This window comes from Schistocerca nitens, chromosome 2, assembly GCF_023898315.1.
Source record: "Schistocerca nitens isolate TAMUIC-IGC-003100 chromosome 2, iqSchNite1.1, whole genome shotgun sequence".
Lineage (NCBI taxonomy): Eukaryota > Metazoa > Arthropoda > Insecta > Orthoptera > Acrididae > Schistocerca > Schistocerca nitens.
The window spans coordinates 120,729,108-120,752,212 of NC_064615.1; the positions used below are offsets into that span (position 1 = coordinate 120,729,108).

Consider the following 23,105-nt stretch of genomic DNA (forward strand, 5'->3'; position numbering starts at 1 on the left):
TTTGTACAGCATAAGTGGGTGGCCAGCCCCAAGTGGAAGGTCTCATACCATAATTGTTGTAAAGATATCACATAGCAGCAGTATGTCAGTCTCAACCTCCCAAAGAGTCATCACGGGAATCAGTAGTTGTTGCTATTTACACTGTTTCAGTATTGTGTTTGCCATTGTCTGCAGGCTAGGGTAAACTTCTCATTGAAGTGTGGGTGACGGATATGCCATATCTCCTGCAAGTCAACACCAGCCTGCCATATCAGTACTCAACTCACAGATGTACAGCAGGCTAGTGTCCCAAATGTTGGCACTCATCAAGTGTTGATTGATAAGATATAAGAAACATCAGATGCCTGTTCTCGGCCAATTCATGGCTGACACAGTTTACAGGTCAATTGTCCATTCTATGATGTACTTAGAGGTTGATGATGTGAGTACTGAAAATTTGTTTGAGTTGGAGGCCTTTGCTACTGTTGGTTTTTCTATTAGGGATGCGGTGCATCTGGTGTCAGACCAGTTGCTGTATAACAAATTAGATTCCTTGTGTTCTGCATTTTCAGATCTGTTTGCCCCAGGATTAGGTTGTACAAACAATTTCAAGCACACATCACCCCCTCAAACTCTTCACCCACCTTTGCTTTTTTTGGGTGTGGCTGATGGCAGTATCTTTAAGGGACAAGGTTAAGATGGAGGTGGATTGCTTGACATTGTTGGGAGGGATTAGACCAATTTCCTTAAGTGAATGGGCTACACTCTAAGAGATCATAAAGAGGCCACCTGGTCAATTTCTGCTATGTGGTGACTTTAAGGTCACTATTAATGCACAGGCACAAAGCTGGCTGGGGGGTCAATTCTTTCCAGAAACTGACTTGTTTGAAGCCTACCTTCAGTTTCTTTTGGATGAGGCATCAGCGCAGTTGGTTGAGGTTACAGCACCTTTCGGCCTCTATCAAATCCGTGCCTCTTGTTTGGGGTCACTAGTGTGTCTGCTATCTTTTTCAACATTTTTTAGAACAGTTTATGTTGACTGTCCCTCATTGCATTGACTATCTTGATGATATCTTCATGACAGGTACTTCCACACAGGATCACCTATGGAAACTCTGTTCTTTGTTTACTGTTTTACAGGCCACAGGGCTCGAATTTAATCTCACTAAGTCTCACTTTTTCCAGCTTTCCTTTGTTTATTTGGGTCATGAAATTTCCTGGCAGGGTGTGCACCCCAAGAGGCCATTAGCCCTTGGTTAGTCCAGCTGAGCTCCTGCATGGCTGTCAGCCATGAACACTGCTCAGCCTCTAGCTGCTGGGCAGGTGTCCTCCAATGGTGCCAGTTTTCACAGCATTATGTCCTCTGGGCCAGTGTTTTTTACACTCTCTCACTGGATTCTGGCCATCATCCACAACAGCACAGTCAGGGTATCTTCATGGTTCTCACCGAAGGTTAACTCGTGGCACACCAACGGAACCAGCTGCACTCCAGGATGGACTCAATGGCCCCTCTTTGGGTTGTGGGTCTGATGTATCATTCTTCTTGGCCCTGGTCACTCCAGTGATTGAGCAGATCTGGTTGTGCCTGCCTGCCCCAGTAGTTGAGGCTTCATTAGCACCAACAGTGGGTTTGCTTCCTTTGACCAGTGCTGGTGCTTTCCATTGTGCTGAGCAGGTGCTGCCGTCAGCAAAGACAGAAGCTGGCTCTCTGTTGCCAGAGCATCTCCTCTCCTATCCATCATCATCACTGCCCATGCCAGCACTCTTTACCCTGGATGGCTCTCACCTCCCCTGTCACTGGTCCTGTCAACTGGTTGTCCCAGGGTTCACAGGCAGTGAGAGTGCCCTCATCCCCCACACTTTTGTCCATGCATGCTGGTCTGTGGGGGTCAAGAACTTTTCTTGCCTTCAACTGCTGCCTCTGATGCCTTAACAGATGCCATGGATTTCTCTTCAGTCATAGCATGATAAACAGTGATGCCCCGCTTTCCCCCTGCATAGGAGGAGTGTAGTAACCCACTGGGTACTGCACATTTCCACAGCAGACCTACGTCAACCCACTATGGGCAGCATAGCACACATTGACATTCAAATAGCCCACACACAACTACCCAATGCAGTCACAGGGGTAGCTTGGTTACTGACTCCTGCCATCAGGTCTGCCGTGCATACACAGGGCTGCACCACTGACACTTGATATGGATAGCATCGTCTTAAGGGTATGCTTGGACCTGTGGACCCTCAGTTGTTAAATGTGTTCATGCTGTGTAAACTACATTCATTGTATTCTTGTTGATATCATTCCATGACCCACTAATTGTATTTCTGTTACATCTATGTGTTTGCAAGTGTTGGTAGTTACACCACTATTTAGTTCATAATGGAGTTTTGCACTCTTATACAAAAGCCTAAGGCAATGTAAGATAGGCAACTGATGGACACCATGCCAGAAATGTAAAATCCCCAGATATTCAAGAAACAAAGAACTCCTCAAAGAGTCATTATTTCTACATTTTATCATAATATTTGTACTTAGGGACATACATTCCACATAATTATAGTATTTATATTAAACAGATCTTTACATTGCCCACATATAGACAGATGATACTGGTCTTTGTGAAGTACAAAGCTTAGCTCAAAAAGTATCTGCACAACGTTTTTCTAATTTATTGCAACAGTAAAAAATTTACAATGATATCATTTTTCAATAGTTACCCTCCTTTTCATTTGGTCCATCATTGCACTTGCTTTCTAATACCCTTAACAATTAATCTTTAAATGGGCCAAATGAATAGAAATCTGATGGGATGAGATCAGAACTATTCTGCAGGGTTCTCCAACACCTCAAAATGTATATTCTGAAGAGTCTGATTAGTGATAATGGTACATATGTGCACATGTGTTTTTGTGAAAAAATAAATGCCACTTGACAATGTCCCATGATTGATTCAAATTACAGACTTCAGCTCATAATGAAGGATATTTCTGTAACATTGAGTGTTTACTGTTGACCTCTGTTTAGGTAATGTTTCATAATCATCTGCTGTGTTTCCACAAGGAACTAAGAGCGGAGAGTAGATTTTTGAATTTGTTTTGAGTTTGATCTAGAGTGTTTCTGTTGCATCCTATGCCATTTTCTTTCTAGTCTGAAGTGATGAACACATGCTTCATACCCAGTGATGATCATATCAAGTACATTTCACCTTCATTAGCATGATAGTCCAATAGCTGCTGACAGATTCTCATGCAAATGCACGTGTGTATGTTATTAAATTCTTTTGGGACCCATCTGGTACAGACTTTCTAAAAGTTAACCCTGTTATGGATGGTATCATATCCAAAACCATGGCTTATGTGCAGTTGGTTTGCCACTTCATCTAACATTACTTGTTGGTTATTCAAAATCATGTTACACAGTGTTAATATCAGTAGTGAGTGTGGTAGGATGTCCTGCTCCCTCCTCATTCTTAATGTTTATTTGGTTGTTTTTGAATTATCCAATCCACTGGTAAACACTTTTCTCTCCAGTTACACCTTCAGACAACAGCAAAGGAGTAACAGAATGGTGTTCTTCATTGGCACACATGGAGACTGCCACAGCTGTCTTTACTTCACAAGAGCACAAAGCAAATTGACATGGCTACAGAGAAAGGCTGGCAAGCAGACAAAGTCATACTGCCAAACTAAGACAGGCAAAACTCTGTGTTCTGGCTCTGTTGGGCCAATTTGGACTGACTGACTACAGTTTCATCCTCTGCCAGTGACATCATCAAATGCGGTGTGTGGAGGGATATGGGGTCAGCACACAGCTCTCCTGACCGTTGTCGGCCTTCCTGACCTTCTAGCCACTATTTCTCATGCAAGTAGCTCTTCAATCAGCCTCATGAGGCTGAGTGCACCCCAGTCTGGTCCTACAAGCAAGGAAAAATTATTGGCAGTACCTGGAACTGAACCCAGGTCGTCTGCATAGCAGACACACACTGACCACTAAGCTATGGAGATGGACATACATAAAGTAATCTGTACGTAAGTCCCATAATTATTGGTGTGCATAGAGTAGCAGATCTCACAATTTCTTGGTAGTGTATTTTAGGGAATCAGCCAGCAGTTGCTGCTTCTGCCTGTTCATGATTAACTTGCTCATTCCATATCCCTATAGTCTTCTTCAAAATAGGACTAATGAAATAAGATGTATGTATGTATGACAGTATTATGAAAAGGATAGATTGCTACTCAGCATGTAGCAGAGATGTTGAGTCACAGATAGGCATAACCAAAAAACTATCAAACAAGTAAGCTTTCAGTCAAAAAAGCCTTCTTCCGAATTAGACAAAACACACACACACACACACACACACACACACACACACACACACACACACACACACACATATGACCACTGTCTGTGGCTGCCAAGGCCAGATTGCCAATATGCATGCATGCATGCATGTATGTATGTATGTATGTATATATGTATGAATCAGTGAATGATTCAACTTCATGTAGGCAACTGACTCCTGGTAACTATAAGTGTACTCATATAAATATTAAGCAAAAGGTAGCAGGTAATCAGTGGATGATCACTATATATAATAGGAAAATATTCATTTTTCATAGTACTAGTCCTTTGCTTTTTGTATTATGTTTTATTATGGACTTTCTAAGCTAAGAATCCTATAGACCCCTACTAGAGTAATAACAGCTAATTACTAATACAGTCTGCAGCAGTAGTTTGTGACCAGTGTAGCATAACTGACTTGTTCCACAGCTTTGTGGTATCTCATGCAAAAGATTTTCAAACCACAATGTACAAATTAATGATTTTTTCTTTCTCATGTGCTTGTGTGAATACTAAAAGCAATCATTATTAAGTACACTCTTTAACTTGACACTGTTCAGAGGGAACAGAGAACAGAGGCACCAAGCCATGCCCTACACATTGAGTTGTGTAGGAAGAGGAGTGGTGTGGCATAGGTACTATGCTTCATGCTTCTTAGCAAACATCTAAGAAAAAATAAATGAGGCAGGGAGATAAAAAAATGCTTAAATACTCTGATGTAAGAAGTCACAAAATGAAAAAATAATTAATGTAGAGTAATGAAATTTCAGGAATACATTTGTTTAAGTAACACATTTAAGTGCTTAATATTGCAAGATCACAGGTTAATGCAAATTCAAGATAAGCCATTTCACATGTGAAATGTTGTTACATTAATAACCAGTGTAACCACCAGAATGTTAATGGAAGCTTGCAAATGTTCATACATTGTGTTGTGCAGGTGTTGATGTCATTTTGTGGGATGGAGTCCCATGCCAGATGCACATGGTTGATCAATACAAGTACAGTTAATGTTGGTTGTGGATGATAGTGGAGTTGTTGTCTGATGATGTCCCATACATGCTCAACTGGAGGCAGATCTGGTGGTAGAACAGGCCAAGGCCACATGTTGACACTAATCAAAGCATGTTTGGTTGCAACAGCATTATGAGGCAAGTGTTATCCATTTGGTAAACACACTCTGGAATGTTATTCATGAATAGCAGCACAACAGGTCAAATCATCAGACTGATGAGAGAACCACGAGAGTGCTCCTGCTGTTACACAAAATCTCAACCCACACCAACTCCAGGTGTAGGTCCAGTGTGCATAACATGCAGACAGGTTGGTTGAATGCCTTCACCTGGCCTCCTCCTAACCAACACACAGTCATCACTGGCATTGTGGTAGAACCAGCTTTCATGAGAAAACACAACAGACTTCCATTCTGCCCACCAATGAGCTATCACTTGATACCACTGAAGTCACAAGTGCTGGGGGATTTGGGTCGGTGAAATGCACACTACAGGACATCTGGCTCGGAGCAGTCTTTTAAGTGTTTGTAACAGCTCATTGTGTCACTGTGGTGCCAACTGTTGCTCAGTTAGCTTCTACAGATGTAGTACAATGCACCAGAGCCATACACTACACACAATGGTCTTCCCTCTTGGTGGTGCCATGTTGTCTTCCAGAGCCTGCTCTTCTGGTGACCGTGCATTCCCATGACCACCGCTGCTAGCAGTTAGTTACGGTGGCTAAAGATAACTAACACACATGACCATGAAAGCATATATTTAAAGCAAACCAGATTTACATTCTCATAGTGGCCCTACTAGTGCCACAGTTATGTCACTGGCGCAAAATTTGAACAGACCTCATTTTTCAGATGTAGGAACATGCTTCCCCCATCAGTGTATTTCATGTTGTTTATCAACTATATTACTGCTAAAGCACGGTTTACCTGCTATATAGTTAGTAAATGATTTGAGGACCATTTCTGCTGATTGCAGTACATGTTTACAAAGTGTTTACCTTCCCTTGATGCCGTATATTTACTGGGGGCACCTTCTACAAGGAACTTAATAATAAAATTAAAAAAAATTTGTACAGGCAAGTGATTAGCATGCAACTGGTCTTAATAAATATGGGATCTGAGACTTAACAGGCATTAAGCTAGGGCATCTATGAATACAGCTCTGCTGGAGCATAGTACTGCTCATGTGTATCACCAAACCCTCTTTGGCCCAGCAAGAAAGAATGCCTTGGGTATGGCTATCGTAGTTTCTACTCACACGTGTGAGATCCTGGGACCTTTGTATTGTTGCCTTGATGAAAGAACACCCGTAGTTGACTGAGCAAGCTCAGTCAATGAATGTAGATTGTCATGTATGCCCAGAAACTTACATGTCTACTATATAGTACACAAATTTTGGCCAGATAAACAATTACATGAACCTTAAAACACCACTGTTTGTACTACATTTTACACAGAGACCATTAATTGCAGAACTTTAGGATAGACAGATAGCTTATTGGTATTGAAAGAGGAGTTAGATAACGGTTGGGATGTAGCAGGATTATCAGAAGTGCAGCAAAAGAGAGTCAAGACATGTTTTATTACAAAGCAAGGAGGTAGTTCAGATGTAGACTTTACTGTAAACAGTATTAAGATCCTGGACAAAGTAAGGGGAGTTGTTTTAAAAATAAATCATTGAAGTTCTTACCCCATTGTGCTCCCATTCTGGCCTCTATCAAGAGTTACAGAAACTTATGAATGGAAGTAGGTCCCACTAAATGGTGAAAATGAATGATTTTTCATGCCTAAAGTAACACAAGGGGCGCTGATGACCCCCGCTGTTTCGCGCCCGTAAACCTCAAACACACACACACAGTAACACAAGGAACAGATTCCTCAGCTATAAACTTTGTGTGTGATAGTAGAGATAACATAGGTAAAAGAATGGAAGAACAAAATTTTATCATTAATATATTCTTCCAGAAGAAAACAGATAAGAAATAGACTTGCTGAAAATCAACTGCAACTAAAAATAAAATTTAATTGATGGGATTTTTTTAATTGTCATGTGACATGTTGTATGCAGTCAAGAGATTAAGACATTGGTGACCCATCAATGGTGATTTGCTTCTGTTAATATATACTATTCCAGTTTTCATTTATACACTATTAGATAGAAAATTTAAGATACACCTGGTTTAGGTAGAAACATCAGGTTATACACTTTGATTTGTGATAATTCATGTGTCAAGAATCCACCACTCATAGCAGTTTTCGTAACATCTTCATTACACTGCAGATTCAGCATATTAATTGATTTATTCTTTACATTTGTTCACAATATTATTACAAATTTTTATTGTAATATAAAAGGGAGTATTCCTAGACAGTTTGAGGCTGTGATACAGTAACTTATAATTTGGCTTATGTCTTGTATGGTTTCCCTGTTCAAAGGAATTTTCTAAAAAAAATAGGTATAATTTTTGTATCATAAACAAGACTATTTTTTTATATAATGACGTCCAAAATTCCACATGATAAATCTCTGTGAAACTTTTATTTACAAACCATAGTTGATTAGATCTTTTTCTTCATTCTTTATTTATGTTGTGTATTCTGAAGCATAATTAGCCTTAAAATATATAATTTAAGTATTACCAAAGTTTAAAATGAGTTTGTTATCTGTAATTAAAGTATCAAACTCTCTAATATTTTGTTTGAGTCTACTGATTACTTCTTCATTAGAATCTGCATCAAGCAATGTTGTGGAATCATCTGAATAAATTATAGTTTCAGTATTTATCTGACAAGGCTTAAAATAAGAAAAGTAATGGACCCAGTATTGAGCCTTGAGGAACACCTTAAATATTAAATTGGTACCATCATTAGTTTACTTAATGACTATCCTCTACTTACCACATTTTATGTGAAAGGACAGTTAGCTTAGAGATTTTCCCTGGAAACCATAGGCAGCCATTTTTTAAAAGAGAAACGCATGATTTATCATATCAAAAGCATCTATGTGGCCATAATAATACCTATTACATGGATCTTATCATCAATACACTTGTTTACTTTTGTATTGTAACCTTTCCTGAGTCCATATTGGTCATCCAAAAATGATTTGTTGTTTTGTATTATAGCATTCTAATTGTAGAAAATATTGACAGTACAGTAATTCATTTCACCATGTCTGCCCTTTTAAGAATTGTCCATACTTCTGCATATTTCAACTTAAAGGGAAAAGTCCTTTTTCCAAATTAATCATCATGATAGAGACCTTGAAACCTGTGCTTTACATCTCACCCTTATTTCTTTTGTAGGTATTTCGTCCCATTGTACTGAGTTTAGATTTGTCAGGAGCTTATTATATTAACTACATTGTGATGTATCATAAACTAAAATCTGAATTCAGCAGGACATATTATGTGAAGTCAATATAACTGTATGAAGTGGAAAGTTCAGTATTCCACTATTATCAAAGAAGTGTCTGTTGAATACTTGACAGATCTGTACGAAATTTTTAATAATTTTACCATCTACCACTAACTTAGATTTTTGTTGATATGTTTTGTCAGTTCTTATTTCAGCATTAATGTCACCTCAAAAGCCATAGATTAAGACAATCAAGTGAATACAAAAGTCCAGTCACATTGAGTATCAAATGAAAATTTGTGACTGGATTTCAGGCTTCTTGTAGGTAGGATGCAACGTGCTACCTTGGATTAAGAGAAATTGACAGAAGTGGGAATAACTTCACTTGTTTCCAAGGGAAGTATATTGGAACCCTTGCTGGTTACATGTATATAAATGATGTGGCTGACAATATTAATACTTAATTCTGTGTTTTTTTCACTATTATTCAGTTAAATGTTGATATGATTTCAAACGGTTTAAAGATTGGAAGCCTACATCATTATCTTCTTGTTTTTTTTTATTACTCCTCAATATTTTTAAAACAGTAACAATGTTATCAGATATTACTCTGTGGCTAAGGGATATTGTGGTACACCATAAATCTGACCTCTAGTTCATAAGGGGTCTGAAAGCGAGGTGGAACAAGTATCTTCCAAATTACATAATGATTTTCTCTTTTCAGAATCAAAAGTAAAGAAAGAAATTGTTTCCCAGAAACAAAACCTTTTAAACTGGGTCCATTTTGATTACTTCTAATATTAATGAATTGTTTCTCTTTGTACAACAACATAGTACTGACTAACAGACCTTCCCACACTGTTGTATACATGTATGCTTAACAGATGCACTGAAACAGGTGTGACTGATTGTATCAAAAGGAAAATTTGGTAAGGATAGAAGCTGAAGCAATGAATTAAAATCTGTGCCCAAGTCCCTTGCTTCTTAGGAAGATGTGCTGACCACTACACCAATGGAGTGTTGGGGCTCCAATATCTGCATACACTATCTTCGTACAATTCCTTCCCTAACACATACTTTAATTCACACTTTCAGCCCATTTTCCCCTTCTTTGTGTTAGGGAGGGCACTGGACTAGGGTAGGTCATGCAGATGTGGTTGCTACAGTGCTATGGTGTTGTAGTGGTTAACACATCTATCTAGTAAGCAGCAGACCCAGGTTCAAGTCCCAGCTGTGGCACAAATTTTAATTCATTGCTTCAACTTATATCATTATCAAAGATAATGTTGAGACTCATATGGCTCCAGGAAAATGTTTCCATTAGCTCAAAAGGAAAATTGTCTTAAGAAAACTACAAAATTATGAGACCAAAGTGCTGGATTATTTACCTTCCATAGATATGAGAGTAGGCAGGTGGGGGGACAATGTGCAGTGGCAAGGAGCAGTTTACCAAGTGAAGAGCCAGCCAATAGCATCACTGTTGTATACATCTCCAGCATGTGCTTTGGGTGTGCATAGAATACTTAGTGTTGATTTTCATGTTAGTTTAGGCATGACTAGGTTACTTAGCCATTATAGTGTTCATTATGTATGGCACAAAGCAAACACAAAAAGTATTACATTGAGAAGTGGCAGAGAGAGTTCAGAGCATATAATTTACTCTACTATGGAGAGTCAGGAACAGAAACAGTGGCCAGTGTAGCGTTCATTCCACCATTGCCATTTAACAGGGTAGGCAATGGCTGGAGTGTGAGGCATGGGCAAGGATGGAGGGCACACTGGCGACACCACAAAGTATTATCCGTCTCTTTCTGCGTAGAACTCATCATGCAGCTGCCTTCTAGTGTGCACACCAATATAGCTGTCAGGACTATTACTTCTTTGCTTACGGAGGAGAGAGGGATATACTGGGGAAGATTAAAGAGGAAAGGCAGGTCACTCAAACGCCAGTATGAGAGTTTGCTCTCCAGTACATCCTCTCACCTTTCCCCCCTCCCTTCTCTTTATTCATATGGCTGAATTTATCTACTTACTCTATTACTTATATGCTTTTGTTTACAGTTTAACCCCCTCCTCCTCCCCCCCCCCTCTCTCTTCTACACACACACACACACACACACACACACACACACACACACACACAACACACACACACACACAACACACGCAACACACACAGAGTCTCTCTCTCTCTCTCTCTCTCTCTCGCTCTCTCTCTCTCACACACACACACACACACACACACACAAACACACACACACACACACACAACACAATACACGCAACACACACAGAGTCTCTCTCTCTCTCTCTCTCGCTCTCTCTCTCTCTCTCTCTCTCTCTCTCTCTCTCTCTCACACACACACACACACACACACACACACACATGCTCCCCCACCTCCCCCCCTTGCCCCCACCACCCTCCCCGTCTGCCTCTCTCTCTCTTACATTTCGAAAAATTATGTTTTTTTTCTTTCCTTTTTGCCCTATTTCTAAATTGCATTATTCTTTTCAGTTTTAATTTTTCTTCCTTTGTAATCCACCTTTACACTTCACTATCATTTTTTTTAATTATGATAACCTGTGATCACTAGTTTTCACTCAAAGTCTCACTGACAGAAGTTCATCAAATTGCTGCAAACTTATTTTATGAAGAATTTGAAATTAATATGCTCAACACTGTCTTTGGTATCCAAAATTAAAGCAACAAACTGCTGTTTCCCCATTCTGTGTCTAATTCCTGATACAATGATATGAACTGTCAACAGATGTCAGTACGATCATGTTCTGCTTGGAAGATGGCATTCCAGTCAATGGACAACTGTGCCAATGATGACGTCAGGCCACCTATCAAACAGGGTAGTGTTTGCCTGGTAGTTCCATATCTGCAATCACTGTGTATACAGTCACAGATGGTGGAGTATGGCACAGAGAAGAAGCCTACCAGACTCTATGTGGTGGAAGGCCATAGAAAGAATGGAAACAGGACAGTTGTAAACTGATGTGGCCTGATGGCTTAATGTGAATCATTCTGTTGTTTCTCAGATGTGGTGAAATTTCATAGAGTAAAGCTGTCTCTCAAAGACAGGGCAGAGCCGACCATGTGTAACATCAGAAACAGAGGACCATTCTTTGGCTGTAAGGCCATGGTGGTACCGCCTTAGTACTGCTAAGCAGCTGGCATCTGACCACAGCATCCACTGGATGTGTTGTATCGAGGCAAATGGTGTCAGAAGGCTTTGGCAGAGTGGCCTTTATTGTCAGAGGCCTGCTGTAAGTATACCTCCGCTGCTTCTTCACAGAAGGAAACATCTAGAATGGAGTCGTCAGTATGCCATCTGGAGCGTCTAACAGGGGCCCATGTTCTTTTCACAGATGAGTCTTCATTTTGTCTGGAGAGTGAATCTTGATGGATTCACATATGAAGGAACATAATTTCAGGACCCATACGTTGTGGAAAGAGACCAAACTAAGGAGGATCCCTAATGGTGTGGGCAGGGATTATGTTGACACCTGGAACACCTCTTCATGAAACTGTATAGGTCAATTGGCAAGGTTTAACTGCTGTCAGGTATTGTGACAAGATCTTTGGACCTGATGTGCAGTTGTCACAATGTGCTGCGGACCCAGACTTCTTACTGATGGGCGATAATGCTCGACCTCATAGAGCATGGGTGGCTGATGATTTCTTGAAAATGGAAGATGCTGCATGCATAGCATGGCCTGGTCACTGTCCCAGTTGAATCTCATAGAGCATGTCTGGGATACACTAGGGATATGGGCTCCATCGCATCATTCACCAACCATTCTATAAGACTTACAAGCAGTTCTGCAGGAATAATGGGCATTATTGCCCCAACATGAGACTGATGACATCATTCACAGTGTGTCCCACCATTTTCAAGCCTATGTTGCTGTCAGAAGTGGTCACAACCCATACTGTGCTCATTAACCAGTTGTCAGAATTTGTATAAAAATTCGTTAAGTTGGAGAAAAATGAATAACATTTTTCCAACCATTATGTAATCTTTACATTGTTTCTGTTTTACTGTCACATGTTAATACTGTTCTGTGGCAAAATAAATGCAACCTTGCAAAATTTCCAATTGTTGCTTTACTTTTGGACACCAGTGTACATTGTGACGAAGCAAGCTGGGATATTTTAAATTCCCCTCTTGTTTTGCCATCTGCCTCCTTAAATTCATTTAGCTACTTTTAACTATTTACCATTAGCATATGTGAATATAACCTGCAGTTTCATAAAAGAGAAAGATTGGCCCTCAGTTTTAAAGAATATAACACAAGATCTAATTTTGTGTTTAGTTTTATGTATGTAATTGATTTTCTGATTTATTTTGACTATTTCTAGTTAGTATCTTTTGTTATAGGGCAAAATCAGTGATTGTTTCATAACTTAAATTTTATTTTTGATATATAAACAAATATTAATTCTGTAATAATTGGAAACATCTGGATGACGAAATACTAGTAATCTTAAAAGTATTTGTTTGGCTATATTCGAAAACATGTTAGCAAAGCCAGCCCTTAATTAATTCCAAAGTACTTAACAGTTTTGTCAAAAGTATTGTTTGCATAACTATTTTTGTTAATTTTACAATTTAAACAAATGACTTGTCATAACCCTCATAGTAGAAGAAACTGCTAAAAAGAACTAATTTTTCGATGTAGTCAGTTAATTTAATAAGTTAAGTTTTAATTATAATTCCTATAAATTTATCTTCAAACAATGTGTAGTTTCAGTACCAGTTATTGTGATGATATATAAGGGCCCGATTTTTGGTCACGAGACAGTCATTCCATAACCGAGTTTCAGACGAATAAACTGTGCTGGTTAGAACAACAAAAGTGCTTCAAATTAACTGTGGAATAAGTGGTAAACAATTAGGCCTTGTGTAAAAATAGAGACAATATCTGCTCCATACATACCTGATTATTCTTCAAGAACTGTGAACTTTGTGGTTAGGTTTTACTGCTCGTAGATGTTCAACACTAAACAATTGTAGCAGTATGTGGAGTTTCACCTGAAAACTAATAATGAGGCTTATTGAAGGTTAAACAATAATGCACTGGCCATGTTACTATGTAATGTGGGGGATTGTGCGAAGTGAAAATTAAAGTACTATGAAACACAACTGTGCACTCGTCGGCACCGTAATTTGCGGTAGTCAGTGTCGGAATCCATAACCCCTTTTTTCAGCCAGTGTAGCAACATAGTACATCGACACCGAGGACAATCAACAAACAACAAATGAAGAAATAAAAAGCAGGAGGAACCACCACAACGTTTACTGTTTCACACTTACTTACACTCATAGCAATGTAATGACCAGTCTCAGTTCTCATACAAGACAGTAACCACGGGTAGACATGTACAGTAATGTCCAAATTAGTCTGACAATGGCTAGGAGTTCACAGTGCACTTCCATGTATGAATCTTGACAGATAAACATAACAAAGTTGCTTTCAAATTGCACAGTCAGTGGACTCAGTAAGTTCTAAGATAATTTATATAAACACTCAAACAATGGAAAATCCAGGATGGAATAATGAAAATATTATGAAAAGTGTAGACTTCTACTCACTGTATAGTGGAAATGTTGACCTGCAGACAGGCACAACAAAAAGACTGCTAAACTAGTAAGCGTTCAGCCAAATAGCCTATTTCTGAATTAGACAAAACACGCACACACACACACACACACACACACACACACTTTCACATTCACATATTGACACAAATGTAACTCATGCATACATGACCACTGTCTGTCCTTCAGTTTTGACTACTCTTATCCTCACAACAGATGGGTGCTGCTGACAATAATGTCTGAGTGACCTGGCCTCACTTTCTTACCAATCTTTGTTGTAATTTAAATGAAATACTCAAGGGTGAAGTGACCTTAAATCACTTAAAAGGAATTTTTTGTGATTAAGGTACTAGTGCATATTTATTGATGTGTCCCTTATCTGATGTGGCCAAACATGAGTAAGTGATTCATTTCTAGTGACCTTACTGCTGTTAAAGGACAAAATTTAAAATTATGAAAAAAATCATTTATTATAAAACAAACATTATTTAGAAATACAATACCCTGTTTTAGAAAACTGAATTACATGTACTTTGTTCAGAAATACTGATTCCAGTTCAGATTTGTTTCCTCACTAGAAAGATGTTTTTCGTAAAAGAAATAGATAAAGTATATAGCTTTAGCAAAGTAATAATTTCTTTGTTGCAGATCTTAGCAGAGAGTGATGGAAATTTGTTTTTTTCTCCAACAAGTGTGCAAGTAATTCTTGCGCTTGCACATCTTGGAGCAAAGGGAAGCACTGCTCAGGAAATTGCAGAGGGTCTGCATCTTCCATCTGATAAGGCTATTATTGAGGAAGGGTTCAGTGCATTAATGCATCAATTAAAGGTTTGTGTATACAAAGTATATTTAGATATTTCATCTGTGATACTCCTAATAGTTCAGAAATACTTTAAAATTCTTAAAAATAGCTGAAATGGATTAGGCTCATTACATTTATGTGATACAATGAAATGGATAAAATCATATATTCAAACGCAAAAGAGGCAAGAGCATCTGGATGTGAGCTGGAGCAACACCAACTATATAAAATTAATAAAGCTAGTCTTCATAAGTGGAGGATCATCTCATGGAATAAAGTACAAAACATACAGTGTAAAAATCTGTCACAGTTAAAAAATTGAAGCTAATGTCATACAGAATAATGGATGAAGTACACATCATAAATATTCTAAAGGATCTTACTCACAGAATCACTAATTATTTTACTGGAGATTTGTTGTCTTTGTTTTATTTTGCTTCTTACCCTGTCCGTACTTTGTTATATTTGGCAGGTACCTTATTGTTATTTATTTGCCTAAATATCTCATATAATATATACCAAGTTTGGTAATAGTTGTATCAAAACTGTATAAATTCAATATTAATTGACTCATTACATCTTATGAAACAGTTATGTGTGTGCCCTTTTCAGAGAAAATTCTTCTGTTAGTAACTTTAAATCTATGACTCCATATTTAAAAGAAGTCTTTTTATGAGTTTAGCCCGTTAACATAAAACCCCGAATTCTCATTTTTATTATTTTGACAGAAACTTAATATTCCAAGTATACTCTGCCAACTTAAAAACAGGTCTTTGAAAAAATAAAACCTTGCTTATATCTGTTTCAGCAGTGATAGTTAAATGTTCAGCCACTAGAGAGCATCTGGTGCTGCATCTTTGGCCTGGCAGTTATGTTTTGGTTGAGGTGGCTGCTACTAGATGTCACCTTTACTGCATGTACACTACTGGCCATTAAAATTGCTACACCACGAAGAACCTGGGTCAACAAATGGCAAAATGTCATTTTCTTGGATGAATCCAGGTTCTGTTTACAGCGTCATGATGGTTGCATCCATATTTGGCGACAGTACGGTGAACGCACATTGGAAGCGTGCATTCATCATCGCCATACTGGCGTATCTCCTGGCGTGATGGTATGGGTTGCCATTGGTTACACGTCTCGGTAACCTCTTGTTCGCATTGCCGGCACTTTGAACAGTGGACTTTACATTTCAGATGTGTTACGACCCATGGCTGTACCCTTCATTCGATCCCTGCAAAACCCTACATTTCAGCAGGATAATGCACAATTGCATGCTGCAGGTCCTGTACGGGCCTTTCTGGGTACAGAAAATAGTCGACTGCTGCTCTGGCCAGCACATTCTCCAGATTTCTCACCAACTGAAAACGTCTGCTCAATGGTGGCTGAGCAACTGGCTCATCACAATACGCCAGTCACTTCTCTTGATGAACTGTGGTATCGTGTTGAAGCTGCATGGGCAGCTGTACCTATACACGCCATCAAAGCTCTGTTTTACTCAATGCCCAGGTGTATCAAGGCTATTATTACGGCCAGAGGTGGTTGTTCTGGGTACTGATTTCTCACGAGCTATGCACCCAAATTGCGTGAAAATGTAATCACATGTCAGTTCTAGTATAATATATTTGTCCAATTTATCATCTGCAATTCTTCTTGGTGTAGCAATTTTAATGGCCAGTAGTGTAGCTTAGAATACTCGACAAGCCTCTCTCCTGGTGACAAGTGTTCACCAGTAGTATGAAATGATACATCCACTGGGCTCCTTCAAGTTTTGTGTTCATAGAAACCATAGTGAAATCCATGGTTAGACTTCATAGCAATGCAGAAACTAAAAAATGGCTTCAAGTTTCTATATTTTTTGGTCATAGTCCAGTGCACAAATATAATCAGGATTTTATTATTATTTTGTAACCATTATTTTGAGCTTTAAAAGCCATCTTTATACATCCATGTGTGATGTCTTTCGTTATAGAATGTTTTAATTAATAAAAAATATTATTTTTGGAATGCAAATTGAAAAAAAGTCATAGTGTTAAGGTGTTAAATTATTTTTCAAGCTGCAAACAGGTATATATAAAGAGAAAAGAACTTCACTTCACTTCAGTCTTCAGAGGGCCTTAAAAAGACCTCCCTCCTTCCCTCTCTCTCTCTCTCTCTCTCTCTCTCTCTCTCTCACACACACACACACACACACACACACGCACGCACGTACACACACTGCTGGCTGCTGCCTGAATTAGGAATAGGCCGGCATTGGCAGTGAGGAAATTGAAGGAACAAGAGATGCAAGAGGATGAAAAGGACATGATGGTGTCAGGAACACTGTTGTAAACATGAAAAAAGTAGAATACAGAATGGAGACAGAGTAGAGGAAATGGGTGATCTAGGAAGAAGTAGAAAAGTAACAAGGAGTATAAGGCTGGTGTAGAGGTAGGGGCTGGAGTAATATAAACACACACTTTTCAACATCTGCATGTGAAACTGTAATTATCATACTAGAAACCCACCTGGACTTCAAACTAGTAGGCCTAAGTATATATTGTCAGATAGCTAGTTTGGCATAATGTTAATAAATTGTATATACAAATCTTCCTCATGAATCATTGTGTCTATTAGTGTAAATGGCATTAAAATCCCTACAGTAGTTCCTGGGATTAGTCATCAAATACAGGCAGAAAAATGTGGTAGGTATCTTTATTTATATTATGTACGTAAAGCAATTATCAATGAGGAGAATGTTTTGAACACCTCAGTATTTTACTAGGAATAGTCCTGTTGGAGGTAGTATGCCATTGCCTTCCTCCAACCTTGGAACTTACTTGTCCAACCAATTATTGGGGACCTACAGTTTAATGTGGGTTCAGAACCACAGTGCAGCTCAGCATATTTTACAACAAACATAGCCAGTGGTGAAAGAAGTGATAAATGACAGATAAAACTCCTAGTATTGACCAGGGCTTGAACCTTTGGATTTGTAATCTTTCTCTTTACCACTGAGCCACCAAGTGAGATTATTTTATCAGACTCCCATGATAGGAAAACCGTATGGATGCTAATAACACAGATGATCTGTGTCCTATTCTCAGATGCATCCATCCATGAGTAACAAAGTGACTGATGAGATATGCTTTTAACATTTCTCTTGCTAAATATGTTTACAATCTTCCAGAAATTGTTGTGAATCTACTTCCGTTTTCAAGTTTACTTCTTACTTATGGCATGTTGATTTCTTCATTCCATGCTCATGATTGGAATTACACAATACATAACGACCAGTACACATAATGACCAGTACATATGGTTTGAGATATAATGTGCAATTAAAGATCTCAATAACTGAAAATGTTCTGTTAACATTTCTCTCATTTTATTTTCATAATAGTGTCATAAGAAAATTATGATGTTCACAGGGATCTGATGACACAGTTCTTGAGATAGCTAACAAGATCTATGCACAAGGTAGTTTCCCTATTAAAGAAGAGTTCCAGGCATCTGCAGCAAAGTTTCTAGCTGAAGCCGAGGAAGCTGATTTTGTTAAAGAGGCAGAAAAGTCAAGAACATTAATTAATGAATGGGTAGAGATGAAGACAAACAAGAAGATACAAAATTTAATTCCCCAAGGTAAATAATTGTTTTTCAAGATTTAGGTAAGATTCTTTGCCCTGATGTAAGAGTAATATATGTGTTGGATGATCAGTGTGTCAGTTCTACACTTCTGTCTTGATGTTTCCTCACTAATATAAAATTCTACCACAATATGATGGAAAGGAGTGGAATGGGGAGGGGGTACGTGGACCTAAAGAAACAGAACCAACATAACTTTCATTCTAGAACTTTGTTCCCAAGTGTGATTTAAAAGTGTGTGTGTGTGTGTGTGTTGTCTTTAATGAGGAGAAGGCAGGACACATGGTCAGCAGTGAACTTGTTGAAGGAAATTTCTCTACCAGTTAGAATTCGAGCAAAGTAGAGTGCAGCAGACTTGTAAGAACAACTTTAAGGCCTGATTGGTAGAAAAGTCAAGTAGAAAGAAAAGAATCCTGCAACTAGATAGCAGTTGTGGAAGGGATGTGGGCCAAATGCTATAGGAAAATGGTTCAAATGGCTCTGAGCACTATGGGACATAACTTCTGAGGTCATCAGTCCCCTAGAACTTAGAACTACTTAAACCTAACTAAGCTAAGGACATCACACACATCCATGCCCGAGGCAGGATTCAAACCTGCAACCATAGCGGTCGCGCGGTTCCAGACTGAAGCGCCTAGAACCACTATAGGAAAAGTTAAATGTAGAATACTAGGTCACAAGCATTATGAAACATAGTGCCAAGCTTAGCCATAAAGTACTTATAACAGGAGGAGCAGAAAACAGCCTGGCTAGCAACTTAGAGTATAATATTAAATGAGATCTGGAGGAAATAGGAGCAGCTACAGCACACATTCATGTTGTGTTTCTGATTGTTTTACAGCACTATTTCAAGCCTTTGGTTAACATGGCTATTAGCCATCTAAACAAAGAGCTGAGTGGATTGCTTTTGACTGAGGCAGTCTCATATCTATATTGTGCAAATCATAGCCTGCACCTCAATAGCAGGGGGAAAGACAGATTAGCTGAGTCTCTTGCAGAAAGTGTAAGGGGGCCCACAGCACGGGAGACAAAATCCCTGTGATTACTGAAATCATAGAGAAACATTTCTTATGTTAGAGTCAGGCAACAGAACAATATTACTGAAAGAAATTAGAAAAGAGAAGAACTATAATATATGTAACAGTTTCCAGGAAAATAGAATTTATTTATTTCATCAGGACATTAGAAGCTTGAAAAACAAGATAGATTTGCTTCTTGTGGGTATAGAAGGTAAGGAAAATTCTGAAGGATAGATTTTCTGTACCTCTCTGAACACCATGTAATCACAGGGATGGAGAAGTTAAATATCGGTGATTATAGATTGGAGTCATTTATGTGTAGATTCAACACGGAAAAAGGAGTTGCTAACAAATAGTGTCTATGTCAGTCAGAACCTAGATGCATATGCTTATGAGTTGTTACTGCAGAATACTTCTCTGGTAATTGTAGTAGTCGACAGATCATCTCTAGGAAACTTTCTGCTCTTTATGAGAAATATAGACGCATTATTGGGCAACCTGTGAGACAAGAAGAAACTGTTAGTACTTTTTATGGACTTCAGTGTAGATTTTTTAAAAGATAGAGACAGGAAAAATGAACTGGAATCATTAAGCTGTTTAAATATAATTTCAGTAGACAATTTTCCAACTCATGTGCAACAAGACACTAAGATATTGATTGATGGAAATGGAAATACCGTGTGGCTAGAGCCTCCCGTCGGGTAGACCGTTCGCCTGGTGCAAGTCTTTAGAGTTGACGCCATGTCGGTGACTTGCGTGTCGATGGGGATGAAATGATGATGATAAGGACAACACAACACCCAGTCCCTGAGTGGAGAAAATCTCCAATCCAGTCGGGAATCAAACCCGGGCCTTTAGGTATGACCACTCAGCTACCAGGGGCGGACATACTGACTTATCATATTTTTATATACAGTGCTCAGATGTAAAAAATTAATGTTTACCTAATTGGTAATAGACTGCTCATGACGCACAGGTAATGGAAATACTCAACAGCCCTGAGGGCTTATTGATGAGAATAGGGTACAGTGTTTTAAGAGTAGTTTAAAAGAGGTGGTGTGGGATGTGGTATATATAGAAAGGCACACTAATGTCAAATTCAATTTATTTATTCATTCATTCATCCATAAACAAATTTCTTTGTGTGATATATATTAAAGGTACATAAGGTAATGAAAGAAATAGATTATTCATAAGACATATATAACACAAATACATTTACACAATTTATTACAAAGCAGGAAGATCGTGCTTCAAAGGACAAGATGGTGGCTAAGTTGAAAATGTGTCGTGTGTCTTCACAAGAAAATGTAAATTTAGGTAGTAAAAGGAAAACTTGTGCAAGTTGTAAGAATGAAATACTGAAGCTGGACGAACGGATATCCAGTCCACAGTTTACAATCGACACTCAAAAGGTAGAAATAAGTAAACTACAATCTGAAAAAATGTGAGAGACTAATGAAGAAAGAAGACTTGGTCTCGGGAAAATGGAAGATAATGACTGAAGGAAGTTATACTCAGAAGGTAAAAGATTTGAAGGACAGTGAAAATTTAGTGCAAAAAAACTCTTTTGAAGTGCTTTCTGCCGTGGAGTCAGTGAACACGTTGGAAAGAGTTGAAAAGCTGGAAAACAAAGTAGGCAAACCATTGCTCTTTGTAAGTAGGTCAAGCAGTGAAAATACTGCGTCACGAGATATTCTAAAAACTCCGAAAATAAGTGCGCACACCTACACTACCACAGACTTCAATGCAACAAAGGAAACTACATTATATAACATATATTCAGCGAAACTGAAGAACATTTAGAATATGTGTGGCAAAAAAAAAAAAAAAAAAAAAAAAACACTAGTCAGGTCGGGAGAAGAACCTTAAATCCTCTGGTTACAAAAAGTGTGAAACACAAAACAATCTGTGTGTTAGGTGATAGTCACGGTTGTGAAATTTCTGAAATGTTGATGAGAACATGTAGTTTCAAGGCATCTGGTTTCATAAAGCCAGGGGCTCCATTGAGTGAAATAACAGACCTAACAACATCAACTAATGTAGCTAGTTTGAATAAAGATGTTTTTGCCGTGTTAATAGGAGGATCAAATGATGTCTATAGAAACAAGACATACAAGCTTATTACAGAAATGAGGATGTGTTTAAATAATTTAACCCACACAAATGTACTCATTGGTAACATCCCACACCGTCATGATTTACCACCCTTGTCATGTGTGAACCGCGAAATTACTGTTGCAAATGAGTGTATCACTGAAATATGCACTAACTTTAAGAATGTCAATATAGTAGATATAAACAGATTGGAGCGAAAGTTCCATACAGTTCATGGACTTCATTTAAATACGCCAGGACAGAAATTACTTGCTGAAAAAATATGTACTCGCATTTTGAAGAAGAGTGATTAAAGAAAAAAGTATAAGTGACAAACAAATGGAGATTAAGAAGTGCTGTAGACGAGTTACAAGCTGTGCCATTGGACAAATGCTAATTATCAAGTTGTTTAAACTGATTAGGCGAGAAACAAACAATCAAGTCGTCAGCCAAACGAAAATTATGAAATGGTTTAAACCAAAGAGGACAGATGTGGATGAAGCAAAACTTATACAAGCTCCAGAAGTTAACTCACCAGCTGATTGCCACCAGCAATCAGAAGTCACACACAAGAAAAATACCGAAAAGTTTTTAGGGTAAGTGCTGTATTAGAAATGCCATTAGATAAAGAATCAGAAACTGTTTCACCTAAAGTTACTAAATACCCAGATTTTGCTATACTACACCATAACGTTCAGTCACTCACAAATAAAATTTCCATGTTGGAAGCGCTACTCCAGTATGCACTAAATTAGAACATAAATTGCATTACTGGACATTGGCTACAAAATGATGAAGTAAAATTAACCTCAATCTCAGGATATAGATTAGCAAGTCATTTTAGCCGAGGGTTTTCCAAACATGGTGGCTCTGCTATCTTTGTGAAAGAACAAATAAAGTTCTGTGATGTCAGTAAAAGTTATATTGGCCCAACTGAAAAAGGCTGAACTTTCCATTACTAAACTGCCAGAGCTTTATTTCATAGTTATTAACATATATAGAGCACCAAGTGGAAACCTGGCAGTCTTCACGAATAAACTAGAGGTTCTGCTGAACAGGATCAGCACACTAAATAGGAAGATAGTGCTTTGTGGGGTTTTCAATATAGATTTTTCAAAAGACAGCAGCACCAGAGTGCTTTGATAAATATGACCAGCACAGTCAATATGATCCCCACAATATACTGTCCAACAAGATTAACTGAATGCACAAATTCCATGATTGACCAAATATTCATTTCAGAAACAAATTACAGATTCACAAG

General features: G+C 38.4%; 1 protein-coding gene across 8 annotated transcripts in view; it reads left to right on the top strand.

Annotated features, from left to right (window-relative positions):
* LOC126235804 (leukocyte elastase inhibitor-like) overlaps positions 1-23,105 on the top strand; it is a 188,533-nt gene that overhangs the window by 39,093 nt on the left and 126,335 nt on the right. For all 8 annotated transcript variants that reach the window (XM_049944625.1, XM_049944631.1, XM_049944630.1 and 5 more), the window contains exons 3-4: positions 14,948-15,127; positions 18,512-18,722. In XM_049944625.1, the coding sequence (XP_049800582.1) occupies positions 14,948-15,127; positions 18,512-18,722 (391 nt within the window). The remainder of the gene's footprint in view (positions 1-14,947; positions 15,128-18,511; positions 18,723-23,105) is intronic.